Source organism: Eublepharis macularius, chromosome 12 (genome assembly GCF_028583425.1).
Source record: "Eublepharis macularius isolate TG4126 chromosome 12, MPM_Emac_v1.0, whole genome shotgun sequence".
Taxonomy (NCBI): Eukaryota; Metazoa; Chordata; class Lepidosauria; order Squamata; family Eublepharidae; genus Eublepharis; species Eublepharis macularius.
Window position 1 is genome coordinate 32,634,291 of NC_072801.1, and position 17,960 is coordinate 32,652,250.

The 17,960-nt window shown below is 49.4% G+C and overlaps 1 protein-coding gene across 1 annotated transcript in view; it reads left to right on the plus strand.

The window, feature by feature from the left end:
- The first annotated feature begins 221 nt into the window (after positions 1-221).
- The window catches only part of VAT1 (vesicle amine transport 1), a 31,897-nt gene continuing 14,158 nt past the window's right edge, over positions 222-17,960 (plus strand). Inside the window, exons 1-4 of the mRNA XM_054992461.1 lie at positions 222-771; positions 15,512-15,719; positions 16,246-16,416; positions 17,161-17,250. Of these exons, the coding sequence (XP_054848436.1) occupies positions 364-771; positions 15,512-15,719; positions 16,246-16,416; positions 17,161-17,250 (877 nt within the window). The 5' untranslated portion in view covers positions 222-363. The remainder of the gene's footprint in view (positions 772-15,511; positions 15,720-16,245; positions 16,417-17,160; positions 17,251-17,960) is intronic.

Genomic DNA, 17,960 nt, shown 5'->3' on the forward strand with positions numbered 1-17,960 from the left:
TGCTGGGCGTTGGGCCCCTCGGCCTTCAAGGCAAGCGGACAGGCAGCGGGTGGGTTGGGCTGCGTAGGCAGCGACCCCACCCGCCTCCTTCCCCGGGGAGTAAGGCCCACTGAGCTCAGCACTACAGGACTTTGCGCTCAGCGGCCGCGCCAAGCTCGAGCCACGCCTGCCTCGTCTCCGCCCCGCTTCCCGGCCGGAGCTTGCGCGGGGACTGGCGGCGAGCGAGGCGGAGTCGGCGGCTCTTCTTCCCAGCGCTGCTGTTCCGCTCCGGGTCTTGCGGGCGCCCTCCCTCGCCAGCTGTTGAGCGCATCTGGCCTGCCGCCTTCTCCCCGCGCAGCAGCAGCAAGAGCAGCGGCCGCTCTCATGTCTGAGGAAGGCGCTGCCGTGGGCGATGCCGCCTCTCCGCCGCCCGGCGCCGCGGCGTCGCCTCCCTCCGCTCCCGCAGAGGAGCAGCCGGTGGCGGCGGCCGGCGAGGAGGGCAAGGCTGGCGGGGAGGCGCCGGCGGCGGAGGGGCGCCGATACCGGGCGCTGGTGCTGACGGGCTTCGGCGGCTACGAGAAGGTGAAGCTGCAGACACGGCAGTTGCCCGGCGCCCAGCCCAGCCCGGCGGCCGGCCAGGTGAGCGTGCAGGTGCGCGCCTGCGGGCTCAACTTCGCCGACCTGCTGGCCCGCCAGGGCCTCTACGAGCGCCTCCCGCCGCCGCCCGTCAGCCCCGGCATGGAGGCGGCAGGCACCGTCGTGGCCGCCGGCGAGGGCGTCGCCAGCCCGAAGGTGGGTCTGGGCTCGAGAGGAGGGGAGGGCGCCGAGGCGCGGTGCAAAGCGGGGGGGGGGGGGCTGGCGGGGAGGGGCGCGCCTGCAGCCCTGGCTGGCCCAGGCCGGGGAAGCGAGGGGGCGTGCCTCCCTCCAGCCTCCCTCCCTCGAGGAGCCGGGCCAAGCAAGGGGGGGGGGATCTCCCCTCTTGCAGCCGAGGCAGGGCAGTGGCTCCCCTTCCCGAAGGCAAGCCCCCGCCCCCGGTCCAGGCAACCAGGAGAGAGGCTAGGAGCTGGTGGGCCGGGAGCAGGAGGGGCGGAAGGCCGGCGGGTGCGTGGTCCGCGCTTGGGGCTCGCTGCTTCCCTCGGAGCCCCACCCCGGTCTAGCGGCTTCCTCCCGGGGGCTCGGCGCTGGTTTCCCCTTCCAGAGCTCCACCCGAGGCTTTCAGATCCTTTCCCCACCCCGCCTGGGACTGAGGGGCAAGCTGAGCGCTGCTGCCTTCGACTCCAGCGAGAAGCCACACCCGCCAAAGCCCCCCCCCCTTCTGCTCTGCGAGCCTTCAGTTGGGGTGGCGCGGCGTGGCCAGCAGGCCGGGCAGGCCTTGGGCAGTGAGAGAGCGACGCCTGCCCTTGGCGGGGGCTTCGCGTTTGGGGGAGAGGTGAGAAGACTGTCCCGTCCCAGCCCCAGATACTTTCTGTGAGCCCTGAGCTGGGCTGCCCTCTTCCTCTGAAGGGTTTTCTAAGCGTGTATAGATTTGAAATATGGCAGCTCCAAGCACCTGCCGGCCCTTTCCCTCTCGGAGTAAGCAGTGAAGAAAGCAGAGGCTTCCCTTCAGGGTTATGCTTCCAAGAGGCAGGCAGGCTTTCCTATGCAAGTCATTGCTTTACCATGGCACTGCCTTGCACTGCCCTGCAAGCCTGGAGTGGCTTAATGCCAGGTAGTGGCAGTCCAAGGTGTTCTAGCACTCTAGGTGAAATACGACTCTGCACCCCCCTCCCTCCCATCGAAGGAAAAGTGAGAAGTCTGAATGAACATCTTGTTTACAGAGCATTCAAAATGAACAATGTAAAAATAAAACTAGATCGGTTCCTCAGAGGCCCTCCCTGTTTCATTGTGGCAGCTACAGAAGACTGGATATGGAGATTCTAGAGGCCAGTGAAGGCCAGGCCTCCCTTCAAGCCAGTAGAGGTGGCCCGTCTTGCCTTTTTGCTCTACCTCAAAATCTGGCACTGTAGGTGATCACCTAGCTAGTGGTGGGATTAGCCCTGCCAGAAGGCCGCTGGAGGCCAATTATGAAATGGCCCAGCGTTTAAACTGCAGTAAGATTTCTCGCCCCTGGCTGGGAGAGGTGCAACCAGTTTCTCCATTTCCACTTCATAGCGGTTAAGACTTGGATGTAGTCTGTCTTGATCCTCCAAATAGCTCACTTGGGGTTGAAAGCCCCAGTGGTTTCTGCTGAAATTGTTCCGTATTTGTTTTTTAAATCCTGCCTTTCAAATAAGCTCAAGGTAGCTTATAGTTATAGGAGTATTAAAAACGCCATACAATAAAACAATAAAAGTCTTTAGTACCTGAACTGAAATTTATTTTTTACTTTTTTATAACCCACCTTTTCTTCCCAATGGGGCCCTAAAGTAGTTTACATCATTCTCTTCTCCTCCATTTTATCCTCACAACAACCCTGTGAGGTAGGTTGGGATGAGAGTTTCTGACTGGTTCAAAGTCAGCCAGCGAGCTTCCATGGCAGGGTAGAGATATGAACCGGGGTCTCCCAGATCCTAGCACAACACTCTAACCACTACACAGAGTTGTCAGATGGTTGAGAACAGCAGGCAAAAAGACCTCTTGCAACAGAGACTGCCCTGCAGGCCTTCCAGAAACCCAGTAGAGGCGGTGCTTCAGTCCTGGCAAACAGTTGCTATGCAGTTGGGGTCACCTTGGGGAAAGTATGAAGATGGACCGTGGAGGAGCACACTGGCCTGAATGGGGGAGCAGTCAAAGGTAATGCTGTGAGGGAAGAAGCTAGTGCGTGCATTAAAAAACAGAAGGGCCATTTTCAAGCAACGTGGGTCTAAGCTCATGAGGGGCTTTAAAAATAACCATCACTTTGAGTTGAAACCATATAGGTAACTGGTGCAACTTTTCCAGGACCAGCGTCATACATTCATAATGCGCAAACACATGTTCTGTGAGTTGTCTTCAAGGGCAGCCCCATGTAGATAATCAGACATGGGAAGGCCAAGTCTACTTGCCATGACTTTACAATGTGGGTAAGCAGAGGCCAGGTCTATTTGCCATGGTTTTGTAAGAAGAGTAGACCTGGTTTCCTGACCTACAGAGCCCAGGTCTACCTGCCATAGAGTTGTAATGCAGGTAAACCTGGTCTCTGTCCTCTCAGAGGCCAGGCTGATGGGGGCGGGGGGAGGCGAGGAAACACAGCTCCCCAGGCGCACTCCTTGATGGTGCAGAGCACTCCTGCGTGCCACAGTAGGGCAATTTCAGCCTGAAGAGGGCCCAATTCAACCCACTGTGCAGCACAGGGGCACTCCAGGGCCCTTTCTGCCCCCTCCCCTGCAGCGCTCCTGGGCTCCTCAGTGGCCTGATGTGGCCCAAATTGGGACCGAATCAGGATGCTGTGGGGTGCAGGAGCACTCCAGGGCCTTCCCCCCACCCCCAGCAGTGCTCTTGGGCTCTGCAGTGGCCCAAATCAGACCCGAGATTGGCCAGTGGCGGGAGGGGCCTGCCCGCCCGCCTGCCAAGCCCTCTACAGCCCAATTGGGGCGACGAGGCGGCAGGAAAAATGGCCCTGCCTCCCAGACCTTCCCTTCCGTGATCAGCTGGCACTGGGGAGGGGGCAATGCCAGGCCCTGCTTCCCTGCCCTCCCCCTGCCCAGACTGGGTCGCGGCAGAGGGGGCCTGGCCACCCTGCCCTTTCTAGAGCCCGTTGTATTTTTTCCTCACAACGGGCTTTGTTGCTAGTTAGCAAATAACCTTGCAAAAATGTCATAGTGCTCTGCCAAATGTTCTTGATCAAGGGGCTGACTCTGTTAATAGAACGCAATCCACCTTGGAGAGAGAGGCTGGACAAGATCCTGCTGAAGTCTTCCACCGGCATTGGGGAGGCCCTCTCCCAAACCCTCTTTGCTGGCCAACCTGCTGGAGGGAGTTCCTCTAGATGTGGAGGAGAGGGCAGCAAGGAGCAACTCTGTTTATAGCCCTCAGTAGTTCCCTATTTCATAAAATAAAACAGGGCTTCTTCAGAGTCATTGTTGAGATTACCAAAATCACCCAAAGCACTCCAGAAGGCAAATTAGATACTCGTTGTGGTTATTTCCCTGAGGTTGAGCCATCCTAACCAGTCCATCACCCTGTGGAAGGAGGGTGTAAGCGATCTGACCATGATACCAGGCTTTATTCCACCCCTTAATCAGATTACCAGAATTTTTCTGGTACAGAAAAGTAAATTTAGCAGATGTCCCTTTGCAGGTGTTGGCCCTGAAGACAACCTAGGCATAAATGTTAAGGTCCCCCAGGAGAACCGGCTGGGGCTCCTCAAATCAAGGCCACCACTGCCAGAAAGTATTTGAAGGTGAGCTAGGCAGACAAGATGCCAGCAAGAGCCCATACCTGCCCCTTGCCCTCTGCATGAGGCACAAAGCTGGCCACTGTGCGCCATAAATATCAGGTGAAGGACTGTGAGCATTCCCCTCCCCTGTTTGAGATTGGTTGTGGGCCAGCACAACCATCGAGGGGAGGTGTGGGGGGAATTTCCTTTTGCTTGAGCCCCTGTGAGCAACACTCAGGTCAACACCCTGTGAGCCCCTGTGAGCAACACTTTATACCAGTGTTGGAGCTGTCCTGGGAGAGGGTGGCTAGGCCTTAGTCCAGCATTGCCCACAGCATGCCCCTGGAGCTTTCCATTGCTATGCTGGCATACCGCCAAGATTGACCAGTATAACTTGGAGATACTCTGGTGCAAATCTGGATTATGCTTGAATGTGTTTTAGTTGTCATCCTAATTCTGTTTGAGCTGCAGCTTTGGATGGGTCTGTAAATCTTCCTTCCCACTTGAATAATGGCCATGATGAGGAGCAGGGCTTTTTTTCAGCAGGAACGTGGTGGAACTGAGTTCCAGCACCTCTTGAAAATGCTCACATGGCGGGTGGCCCCGCCCCCTGATCTCCAGACAGAGGGGAGTTTAGATGGCCCTCTGTGCTGCTCGGTGGTGCAGAGGGCAATCTAAACTCCCCTCTGTCTGGAGATCAGGGGGCGGAGCCACCAGCCATGTGACCATTTTCACCGAGGGTGATTCAAACTTTTAAAAACTCCTTGTTCCAGCTGACCCAAAGTGACATCATTGTGCAGTCCTGGGGGCGTGTGCACACTTTTGCGCACACACATGTGGTACCGGGGGCACCACCTCCTGCCAAGAGTTGCCCCCTGTGCTGGCAACCCACTGAGTTCCACCACCTCTTTTCCCAGAAAAAAAAAGCCCTGATGAGGAGTATAAATGTCTGATGGGGGTGATGTATTTTGTTTGGTTTTTAAAGAAGCCCTCAGGTTTGGGGGTGTATGTGTTTAACCAACATCCTTTGTTTTTCAAAGGCGCAAAGAACAGTATTCTAATAAGCAGAGCCTCAACTTAAAACACCAACCAGGCCAATATAAAACCACTTCCGTCATCATTTGAGCCTTGAAAATTGCCCCAAAGCAGCTCTCCACCAGTCTAATAAGGGGTCTCTCTCTTTTTTTTAAAGCTTGGAATGCTTGGAAAAGAAAGGATAAGAGTCTGGCTGGAGGTGTTGGGCATAATATTAGAGAGGGTTCATCATATTGACCTCAGAGATTTGCCAGAAATTCTTTGTAGAAGCCGAGAATGTTATTTTTTTTGCTAGAAATTGGTTAAACATGAGATTTTTGTTCACTTAAGTGTAGATGAATTTATCCTCTGATTCATGCTCCTCATACTTCAAAAACATGCATCTAAAAGTGAGAGCCTCACATGCAGGCCGCGCTTTGTAAAGATGCTGATTTGGTGTGGAAATTGCCCTCGCTGACCCATGTACCCTTACCTAATCCCGAACATGTTAGGGCACAGCCTGCCATGGCAGACCCAGGGCTTCAGAGATGTGTAGTTGCCAAAGAACTGTAAAATGGGGGAAGGCAATTTTAGTTGCAGAGGGGGAGGAAGGTATTTCTTTGCCTCCTCCCCCCACGCCCTGCATCTCCTGCCCTAGGGTGGTCTTCACCCATGAGTTCAGTTCTGGTCTTGGACCTCAGATAGAATAAAAATAGCTGAAGGAAGGAGCTGGGGGGAGTGGCAGCCAGGCTCATAAGCCTTTCCTGCCTGCCACTCTGCTGTTGTAATTGGCCCTTTCCCCTGCTTTACAGATGTTTGCTGTTGATAACACAGATTTGCCCGCCTTGTGTGTGGTGAAGGAAGAGCACAATGGCTTTGCATATTCTGGGGTGAGCTTTGATGCTGAAAATGGGCTTCAAAGCTTAGCTCAAAGAATGCCACGGGACATCCGCGGGCAGGGCTGAAATGTGTGTTTGTGGAGCCTTCGTCCCCTTCAGTGCTTGCTGCACAGCTCACTGCTTCATTCTCATTTATCAAAGCAAGGCGTTCTTTGGAGTGGTGGGATTTGGCAATATGAGGGGTGCTGAAAAGTCCAGTGTCTTGGGGTGAGGTTTCTGTAAGCCAGTGCTGATGTGGCCTTCTGAAAGAGGCTTCGTTTCTTCCTCTGCCGATGTGGGAAATTAATGTGTGAGGTGGAGGCACATGCAAGACTACAGTGGCCAGCTCCATGACTACAAAATACATCCTGCAATGTTTCTAGCTGCAGATACAATGTCTGCAGTCTTCAAATGTTACGCATCTTCTATGAACCAACCACAAGTGTGAGAAATGAATTACTAGGGCTTAGTCAGCTGCAGCAATATCTGCTTCAGGTGGGTTGCAAGAGGCCCAGCTGAGAGTTGGTGATTCTTGGCACCTTGCGCCTCCAGTCCTATGGCTGCTGTGGATGCAGGCACTTAAAGGAGAGGTAGGAAGGTTGAAAAAACTTGCTTGAGGGCAGGACTCTTGGCCATTTACTACCATTACTGAAGGATACATTTCCCGCATGATACGGGCTTTTCTGCATGGGTTATTTTCCCTGCTTGGGAAGTGGGGGATGTTTCCCTGCTTCCACAAAGCATCGTGGTGCTTTCATGCACCTCTTGGCTTTTCCCTGCCTTTCCTGTGACCTCCTAAAATCTACTTTTCTGTAGTCTTCCTGGAAAGATCATAGCGAAGTGAGAGTAGCTGCCATGCAGGTGGAAAAGCCTGGATCTTCCTAGGCTCACTGCTTCCCACATCAACAGGGGACTTTTTGGGGTAATTTTTTTTTTAAAAAAATTGGTAGTTAACATAGCACTATAACATCAATATGTCAGTGATTTTAAAAAGCTTCCCTGCCGCTTTCATGGGGTGGGGATAGCTGCCAAAGGGAACTGGGGCATAGAAAATATGGGGGAACATTCTGTGTGGAAGCCACATTGCCGCTGTACTAAACTAACAGTTATATTAGAAATGGGGAAACCACCCAAAATCGTCACCATGCAAAAGAGGCAATGCATATAGAATTCCCGTATTTGTATGTGTGTATCTTGCCTAGCGGCAGATTGCAATTACTGATCTGTATAAGACATGATGAGTATTTCCTGCAGAACGAGGGATGCATCTCTTCACATTTTAATGTGTTTTCAGGTGTCATATAAGCAGGAGATGGCTGAAGCAAATGGAGCAATACAGGGTGGTGGAGGGGATGATACGGCTCCTTACAAGTGATTGATGAAAGGAAATAGGTGGCTTTTGCAGGCTCGTAAGTGGTGAAGGGAGGGGTCATGAGGGTGCCAGGGAGGCTGCCCCTGCGATGGGACGTAGTCACTGAAGCTGACAAGTACAGGATTTGTGTACCACGTTAGCTGAGAAGTACAGGATTTGTGTACCACGTTAGCAATGATAACTGGAAGGAGAACCCATTGACATCTACCTCTGAAAGGGCAGCTCTGCAGCCCAACCAGATAGGCAAAGAAGAGGACTGACAATCTACTGTCTAGTGATGAAGGCTCTCAGCCTCTCGTTTGAACATGTTCACAAATGCCACTTTAGGAGAAGGATAGAAAAAGTGATTTGTTATCTGTGTGCAGAAAAGGTGAGATCTGGTGGAGTTTATCTTAACACCTGTCATAATCTGACTGCAATCAAGCATGTTTGTTTCGAAGGACTTCACCCGTCAAAAAACCAATATACACTCCAAGAATGTGCATCATGTGTTTGCCATTCATCTGCTTAACCACACCTATGGCATTTACGGATGCTTGTCAAAGTGCCAGTAAAGCAGCAAAGGAAACACAATTTGAATCCTATGAGGAAGAGCTCCTGTCTGCCTACAGTGAAATAAAATCAAAACTACAACCGGGGTGACAGTTTCACCCTCATGGATTTTTGCATTCTAGTGTGCAGAGTCACCCTGTGGTATTGTAGACAAAGCGATTAAACAGTCCTGGATATGTTAGTTTGGAGATTAGAGCTTATTTGCCAAACCACAACTGAAACTGCCGTTTCAGATAGCTGGGACTTTGTTGTTTGACATCCAGAAATCCAGCTGCCCAGCTGCTAAGGTATCATGGCTTCCACCAATATCTGGGAAAGTCCCATCTGCATGGTCAGAAGTGCCAAGGAGAAACAAGGCCATGTTGCGTGAGGAACAGTCTCTTCCTTTGCCTGGTTGGGCTGCAGAATTAATCACTCTTGAGTTGCCTTCAGGGCATACCTCTTACAGCAAGAGTTGCTATGGGTTCCCCCTGGTTTGCCCTTTCCAGGCTTTCAAGCCATGGGCAGTTCTGTACTGTCCTCTTAAGGCCTGTGTGTGGTGCCACTCTTAGGATCACTTTGACCGCTTTACAGGCCTGCAAGAGCCAGGCAGCTCTTTGGTACATGATGTCTGCTGTCTGCTTGGGTGCAAGTCCACTTGCTGCTCATTTGTGATGCCTGAAATCACAGAAATGCATTAAAATGTGTTACAGATATAAAGCTACATTCTCCCCTCTGCCATAGATACCAATTATCAGTAGTCTCTTGCATGTGTCAGTAGCTTTAATTTGTCACTTAAGAGACACACAAAAACCTGAAAATGAAGGGCATGAATATTGGAGTCATGCCAGAAACCACATTATCTGCTAAGTGGCCAAGAACTCAGAATACAAAGGTGGGTCGCCATGTTAGTCTGTCGTATCAAAAAACAAAAGTCCAGTGGGGCACTTAAAAGACTAATAATATTTATTTCAATAGGAGCTTTTGTGAGTCACGGCTCACTTTTTCAGGTATGTGGAGGGAGATCAAACTGGGAATTCTGCTTAGGGGGAAGATTACAAGGAGAGGGGAAGAGCTGAGATGTCTGTCAAGTTCGTTTTTAAAAAAACTTGCTCCCTTCCCCTGAGAAGTCCTATGAAGTTCCTCCTCTGGGCACAGAGACCCACACACACCCACACACCCACCCACACCCACACACCCACACCCACACCCACACCCACACCCACGGCATCCCTGTAGGGACTGTGAACGCAGCATCCTCAGTGTGAGCAGGCGCTTTGTCCTCTTCCCCTCTCAACATGCTGCTGGCTTCTGACAAAAGGAATGCACCCAATTTGTGTCCTTGTATAAAGAGTAACTTTATTGTTGCATTTACTACTTTTCAAACATTTCTACTTTGCCTTTCCTCCAAGCTATTTCCCCCCTCTTTTTCTTTACTCTGTAATCCTCCTTGGGTCTCAGTGAGAGAGGTGAGCTATGAATTAGCGAAATAAATAACACCATGCTTTGGGCCATTATGTGACAGGAAACTTGATGGTGTGTGGTGGTGCTGTTTTAAGTAAAGCACCTTTGCAGCAGTGGGAATTGGAGCAGAGAAGCAGAGTTGCTGACTAACTCTTTCCCCTCCCGTGGCTCCACTTTAATTCCTCCCTCTAAGCTTTCTTAGGGGGGGGAAGCTGCTCTTCCATGCAGTTAACACCGGTCTTGCCTTGTGTTTCAGAGAGGAAAGCTAGATCTTTTTTCAGTGAATAGCCTTTCTCGTCCCACCCCATGTGCAATATCTGTACACGCTGCAGGTAGCCGGGGGCAATTGTAGCCCCCCCCAATAGTACTAGGATAGCCTACTCCAGTTTGGAAAATTCCTGGAAATTTGGGGATAGGGCCTGGGAAGGGTGGGGTTTGGGGATATAATACTATAGATTCCACCCTCCAAAGCAGCCTTTCTCTCCAGGACAACTAATTTTGGTAGTCAGAGATCAGTTGAAATTGGGGGGAAATCTCCTGGCCCCACCTGGATGTTGGCAACCTTATGTGGTACCTGTAAAGTTTTCCATATGTGTTCCCATTCTCTCCTCTTCCTTCTAACACTATCAGTGCCTCATAGGCATTGTGTGTTTGGAGGGGGAAATCCTCAGAATACAACAGGCTACTTGGCACCTGCAGTGTTTGATTAACGTGTGGGATTCTGCTGTGCTGCTGGCCAGCCTTCTGCCACCAAGCCCCGCCCCCCCCATTACTGCCAAAGGCATTTGTTGTGCCGTTCTGGTAGCTCTTACAAAGTCTTGGAAGGGTGAAGGCTCTTGGTTGCCAACAGTCTGCCAGGGTCGATTTGCCTTTCATACCTGTTCACTTCTTTTTTTCTTTCTCTTCAGCAAGACTTACAATCTCCCAGTTTGCCAGAGGCAAACCCATGGTGCTAATGTTGTCAGCGATTAACATTTTTATATGTTTCCCTACTCTGGGTCAGATTACAAGTTCAGATTATTGGGGGGGGGGGGTCCTTGATGTCTGCTCTTTGTCTGCTCTTTAAATCCCTGTGATGTTCAGCCGTGACCTTTCTGTACCCTGTTCCTTCTGCCTTCTGCTTCTGTTCCATTGCTGACTTTCTCCTTCACAACCTTTGAACTGTTATCCAAAATTTATTCATATCACAGTAGATCTGTCAAGAGAGTGTGGGTGGGGGGCAGGCAGCTTGTATATATGAATCATTCATTTTTTCTCTCTAACTTGCTCCCAGTGCAAAATCCAGCACTGTGTTTTGAACTGCATTTCTAATGTGGTTTTGGCGCGTGATGGGTGGGCGGAAGGTCATGGGACTGAGGGGGAGTAAGCACCGCCTAGGAAGGAGGGAGCTGGCTTGGGAGGCGTTTCATCACAGTGAAAACGAAGATTCTCTGTATTCTGAACTAGCTGCAACATTCCAGTTAAAGGTGGCTGGATTCCACATGGGGGCAACGTGTCTATTTAAATTTTAGCCCCTTTGAAGGTCTCTCTGCCACAGTGTGGGAACGCCTGGGGGAGGTGGATGGCAGAGCCCATGAGATGGAGGTTATCTCTAGAGACCTGTAACAAAAAGGTTTGTTGGAGCTATGCCACCTGAATTCACTTGTTATATTGTTAGAAAGCCAGTTAAGTGGCTAGCAACCCACTGGCCTCTACCAGCATCTGTATGAGCTATTTCACACACCACACACAATTAGGAGCCACAGTTACGGCATGGTTGCAGGTTCCCCCTCTTGGGTGTGAGATTGTTAACTTCAAGCAAAGCGAACAACTGCTTTGGCATGGTTCAGTGGAAAAGCTGTATTAAAATGTTGCAAATTGCAAGATCATTTAGTCTGCTTTGCCCATGTATTTCATCCGTGCAAGGAAAACTGCTGAGAGAGGTATCTTCATTCAGAACTCTTGGAGTCTAATCTTAGCCATGTGTACCCAGAAGTAAATGCTGCAGAGTTCGCTGGGACTTGTTCTCATGTCGTTTTAGATTTGAACCTTGCTTTGTCACTTATTTTTAACAAAGAGCATTCTGGGAGTTGAGTGATAGAAGCAGAGTGTGTCTGAATGACGCCAACATACACACACACTTGTGGCAGGGATGAAATTTGAATGTGGGTCTTCCGGGGTGCAGTGTTTCACCCATGACCCCACTATCCTGTGTTGGTGAATTACCACGGATCATCTACTCCATTATGTAGTTCTGCTCCTTTTATCCGTTTGCACAAGCCTCTTTGGCCTGGCAGACACATGTGCAAAATATTCATCGCAGGCATGCAGGAGAGGAGGGTTCATACAGAAGGTGAAGGCTGTTTAGCCACAGTGATACTCTTTTCCTGATACTAGAGCCAGATAAACACAGGATTTCCTCTCTGCAGAGGATATGGCTGTTTTCTTTCAGCAGGGGAGAAACAGAACTCTGGAGGTGGTTCCAGAAGGCTGCATTGTTTCCATAGCCCTCTCCTTCAAGCGCCTGCCCACCCAATCAATCTCCCTTTCATATGTAAAAGGGTGTGTACTGTTTGCCTGTCTTAGCCATGCACATTTTGTTGGCTCCCTTAACACAAAAACTACCACTTTAAGAGCAGGCAAAATACTCAGTAGTTTTCAAAGTTTCTTTCTTAGAGAGGATTCTTTTTCTAAATGGATGACTTGGCCAAGGAACCCTGCAATGTTGTCGCAGAAGATGCATGTTGTAGAGGATTCTGGGACATGTTAGAGTTATTGCACTTCTAAGGTGAAAAGTGCATTTGAGCATGGGCAGAGTGCCTTCGCTTTGATGGCAAGTGAAGCCAAATAGCTCACACACGGCTGGCATTGGGTAGAAGGGCTTGTGAGACAATGGAGTTTTCTTCATGGGGACAGGCTTGTGTAGTTGTGTAGTTGTGTTGTGCAGCATGTTAGTGCTGCAGCTGGCAATACTGAGCACAGGCAATGAGGCTCCCACAGGGTAGGTTTCCTTTCCCAGCTATCCTGGTAGTGCCTTCCACACACCTCTAAGGCTTTTCCAGATTAGTTTTTAAAAATCAGCAATTGAATATTGTTATATCAATATAACCTGTGTAACAAGTTCTCTGAAACCCCAGCTTTCATTTTTTTTAAAAAAGTATTTAGTGTCTTTCATCATGGAGATATGCCTTTCCCCTTGTGTCTCCACAATGAAAGGATAGAGACTTAGGACTTAATTTTTTAAATGGAAGGTGGGAATGGAGAACACCTGTTACGCTGCACTTATTTTGCATTTATTTATATCCTGTTTTTCTGTGCAGTTGGAATTTAAAGCAGCTTAGAATGTTGTTTGCCACTCTATTTTCTCAGAACAATGATCCTGTGAGGTAGGCCAAGCTGAGTTTGTGACAGGCCTAAGATCACCAAGAGAGCTTCCATAGTAGAGGTAGGGGTTCAAACCCAGGTCTCTCAAGTTCCTAGTCCAACATGCCATGCGGCTGTCACACATTGCTACAATGATACTCAGTTGCTAATTAAAAAAAAACAGGCAAGATTGTTGTGGGTGGGGCTAGAAAAACCCAAACTTTCCTATCCAGATGGCAGCCCCCCAGGTTTTGCTGCCATCTTTTCCCAAACTTTGGATAAAAGTGGGTTTAAGTTGGAGAAACTCCAGGAGGTGTATGAATACACCACACTGCTGTGGAGAAGTAAGAGAAGAATCTGATTTCCAGCAGCATCAAACCCCGGGGCAAATAGAAGAAGAAGAATGTGCATTCAAGTCACATCTGACTCGTGCAGACCATAACAATGGGGTGTTCAAGGTAGGAGATGAGCAGAGGTGGTTTGCTGTTGCCTTCTTCTGTGCAGCAACCCCAGGCCTCCTTGGTGGTCGCCCGCCCATGTACTGATGGTGACCAACCCTACGTAGCTCCCTAACACACTTGGGCCAAACGGGGCTCTTTGGCATGCTCAGGATGAGTACCCTATGGAAATGGCCGGTTTGACATACTCACTTTGCTATTGCTTTTAAAGATTAAGGCCAGACCCCGCCCCTGCTCCTTTTCCTTGATAGAGCACAGGCCCCTTTCATGCTGGTTAAAGAGTTCAAGTGTACCAAGGTCCATCTCACAAGGAGCAATTCAAGTAAATCTACTGAGAAGCAAAGCCCACTGAGTTCAATAGGACTTATTCCCCAGTTAAGTATTCTAGGATGGTGATCATGTTCCCCTTGGAAAACAGCAGCCTACAGGGGTCAGTCTGAAGCTCCATCTAGCCCAGCATCCTGTTTCCAGTAGAGCCTCAAGGACACTTGCAAGTGAAGCAGGGGAAATGGTTCTCTCCTGTAATTGGTCTCCCCTGCATCTGGTATTCATAGGAATATGGCCTCTGAACAGGAAAGGTTCCATGTTTGTGTTTCAGAACTCAGAGATTTTCATTTGTGAAAAGGAAGTGCTCTGTGCAAAATTCTTCCAGGCAAACAAGATTTAATTGGGCTCACAATTCTTTTTCATAGCTAGGATCTGAGTGTATGTTGTGTCTTTCCCTAACCCTTGGGATCTGATTCATGCAATAAAGTCCACATTATTCCCCCGCAAAGGACTTTTGACCGATGCATTCTCAGAGTTCTGTGCTGGAAACTTAATTCTCAGGTATGGGGGGGGGCTGTTTGGATTGGGACTATGGCATGCGAGAAGGGGCTCAAGACTCTCCCCCATGCTGTTTTTCTAACTAGAGATTACTCTGGGGTGCTGCTATTTTCTCATGAGGAAACTTTCATTTACTGATGGCTGGAAGTAAATTTCCCTAACAGCTTCCTTGGGCCACTTCAGGTCAGGAAAATGGTAGTGGCAAGGAGGTGGGGAGATTTATGTGCTGTCTTCCCATGTGCTGCAGCCTTTTTCCAAATCAGGCCCTTAAATACTTAGAAATTAAGTTCTCAACTAGAAACTAAAGGTGCCTTTTTGATCCAAAGTACTTGGGGTGGCCATGTGAACTTTACAGTCAGTCCTTTGCCACCAACGTCTGTAAGTTTCTAGATTTGAAAGAATGCCTTATAAGCCCTCCAAGCCCTGGTAGGGGTTTTTCCCCTTTCTTTTTAAAAAATAATTTTTTAAAAATAATTTACTGTCTCCTGATCATTCAGTCTAATGGCCAGGGCAGTGTAGCCGAGTGAGCCCAATGAGCTCACATGGACCCGTGGGCAGCATAAGGTTCAAAGAGGCAGAACTGCTTTCCAAAAAGGACTGCCAATGAACCATCAAGGAGCTGAACCCCTGACTGCCACTCAAACTAAAGTGCCTCCCCTAGACACCAGTTTTTCATTGGTGATCCCTTTAAAGCTAACTTAGGAATCAGTAGGAACAGACTGAAACTCTTCCTCGTGGGTGATCCATCCTTAGATGATGGCAGAATAGCTGTTCTCCAGAGATCCTTGTAGGCATTTGCAAACGGTCACATTTCCCTGTCCTCCATAATATTGGGATGTATGGTTTTTTTGGGGGGGGTAATATAGCAAATTCTTTGTTCTTTGAATTTAACCCCACCTTCCATCTCTGCATCTCTGTTCTGAATCCATTAGAAACAAGTTGGAGTGAAGTGAGCTGCAGTTTGGATGAGGTCACTTGGGCTTTTGTCTATTTCTCTCTCTCTCTCAACATTTAGGTAGAGCTGATATGATGCAGCAAACTGCTCCTGAGTTGCCTTCTGATTTATGAGCAAACATTTGCTGCAGGGCCACAATCCACAGTTTTTCCTACTGTGTGTCAGGAAAGGTTATTGGAAACAAGCAAAATGCTTTGATGGGAGTTGCCTCTATCCATGTGTGTTTAATGGCCCATTGAAAGAGTATCCCACTGTGGTCTTGAAGGGCCCCTCTTCTTTGACAGGGATGTTGGGGCTGGCCTGCCAGCCTCTGGTCTTCATCTTATCAGCCCTGCCAAATGTCTCTTCTTGTTGCAGGTAGGCGATAAAGTGATGGTATTGGCCAGATCAGGGCTCTGGCAGGAAGTGGTGACCGTTCCAGCCAACCAGACATTCCTCATGCCAGAAGGGATGAGCTTTGAGGAAGCTGCTGCCTTCCTGGTCAATTATATCACAGCCTACATGGTCCTCTTTGATTTTGGCAATTTGCGATCCAACCAGAGTGTCCTTGTCCACATGGCAGCAGGTAAGGAGGATGTGCCCTTCTGTGGCAGCTTGGGCTGATCCTTGGGTTCTGATGTATTTCTTGGAGGCATTTCCATCAATGCTAGCCCTGATTAACTCTCATGGATCACAGGCTCTGGGAACAGCACAGGGTGGGAACTCTGTAAAGGGTCCTTTTCATCCCCCTCAAACTCTCAGCTCCCAGGATTCTTGAGAGGTGGCAGGTGGGGCAGCTTTCATTGTGTGATAGAATTCTTTCTGATGGTGAGGTCACTTTGAAGTACTTAGGAGACTCTCTTGGCTGGCCAGATTAGGTGGGCCTAGAAGTAACACAGCCAAGTGGATGTCTGTTTTCATTGGCCTTCATCTATACAGCAGCTGTTGCTGGCAAAATTTGACGGTGAACTTTCTATGCAACGGGGAGAATATTTCACACCTGGCCTGGAGTGGGATGAGAGCCTGTCAGAGCTCTGCATGTTGTACTCTACTGTCAATAGCTTCAAGTTGCTCTGGGTGCATCTGCTCACATGGTGTGCCTTCCCTTCTAGGTGGGGTGGGAACTGCTGCAGTCCAACTCTGCCAAACAGTGGAAAATGTCACCATTTTTGGCACAGCCTCTGCCTCCAAGCATGATGCGCTCAGGGAGAATGGGGTCACCCATCCCATTGATTACCGGACAGCTGATTATGTGGAGGAAGTCCGAAAAATCTCTCCAAAAGGTCGGTAATGGGGGGCTTCCTTGAATCCTTCTCTGGGTTTCAACTTTCAACATGGGCTGGCAATTTAAAGTTAAAATGAATGGATGGCTCTGGTGGAGAACTTTAGGTTCTAGTTTGCTTGATTGTCACCATATTAAGGGCTTAAATCACTTGAGCAAGTGAAGAAACTAGAGACAGGGCATTTTCAGTGGTGGCACCTTGCCTTTGGAACACTCTCCCCCTTGAGGCTTGCCTGGTGCCTGTTTTATCTTCTTTTTGGACACCAGGCCAAAACATTTCTTTTTACCCAGGCAATTAACTGAATGGTTCTGTCTTTTTAAAGCTGATTTTTAAAGTCTTTTTCTAGCCTAAGGGCTGCCACTGAATTGCTCAGGGATGCTTTTCAATCAAAAGATTTTGAATATGCTTAATTTAATTGAGTAGCCAGCTGGACTAAATAGTAGGGTGGTGGCAGCCCTCCTAATTTGAGGCCCTTTTCCTGACTTGTCCCCAGATAGATGTTGTTGGATGAGCAGATCGCACAAAACACTGTGGATAATGGAACTTGGCCAAGTGAACACATTACACACTTTTTAAAAAATCAAGACATATTTGTAGCATTTGACATGGGCCTCAACATTTCAGACATTAAAACATGCAGTATGGAAATGTTTGGTATGGCATTTGTTTGAAGTCTTGCTTTCTTTCTGCTGGAGATTCGGTTAAATCTATCCAGGTGGTGACTTTCTTTTCCTCCCTGCCTAGGTGTAGATGTTGTCTTGGACCCCTTGGGGGGATCAGATACCACAAAAGGCTTTAACCTTCTGAAGCCCATGGGCAAACTGGTCACCTATGGTAAGTAATAGAATATCCTATCCAATCACATTGGGGTCAAAAGGAGGTAGGTACTCCAGTGATCTTGGCTGCTGCTCCTTGTATGTATACGTGTTCATGCACAGTCTTTTGAGTGCCACTGAAACATGTTCCCCTTTGTCTGGGTCAACAAAATACTCTGCAGCTGTAATAGAAGCTTTCTTCTCTCCTCTGGGGTGAGTGGGAGGCAAACTCAAAAACAGCTGAGTTCTTCCTTCCTCCTTTGGCAGCAGATATGCTGAGCTGGTGTGCCTGCCTGCAGACAAAACTTTCTGCAGGAGGGGAGAGGGGAGTCTTGTGACGTGGGGAGGGGGCAATGTCAGACCTGGCCCTGAGGGTACCAATGGCCCAGTGTTGAACTCCTGGACCTCCTGAGATCAAGGCTGTGTCTCAAGTGGCTCTGGGTCTCTTCCCATTCTGAGTCATGGCAGAAAAGTTCTGGAGGCCCTCCCCCCACTTCAGTGTGGGCCCATCAGCCAGGCTGGCCCAGAAAACCCTCTGCCCCGGCCAGTTGCTGATGCTTTGCAGAAAAGTGCTTGCAGATCAGGTATCAGAGGTGGAACCATTGAAGAAACCATGGGAAGGACATCCTCAACAGGAACCCAAGCCAGGGTCACTCTCCACTGACCCAAACAGAGTGACTGGTCAGATTCATTATGGGTTTTATCTCCAGACTCCTGGGCAGTTGGCTG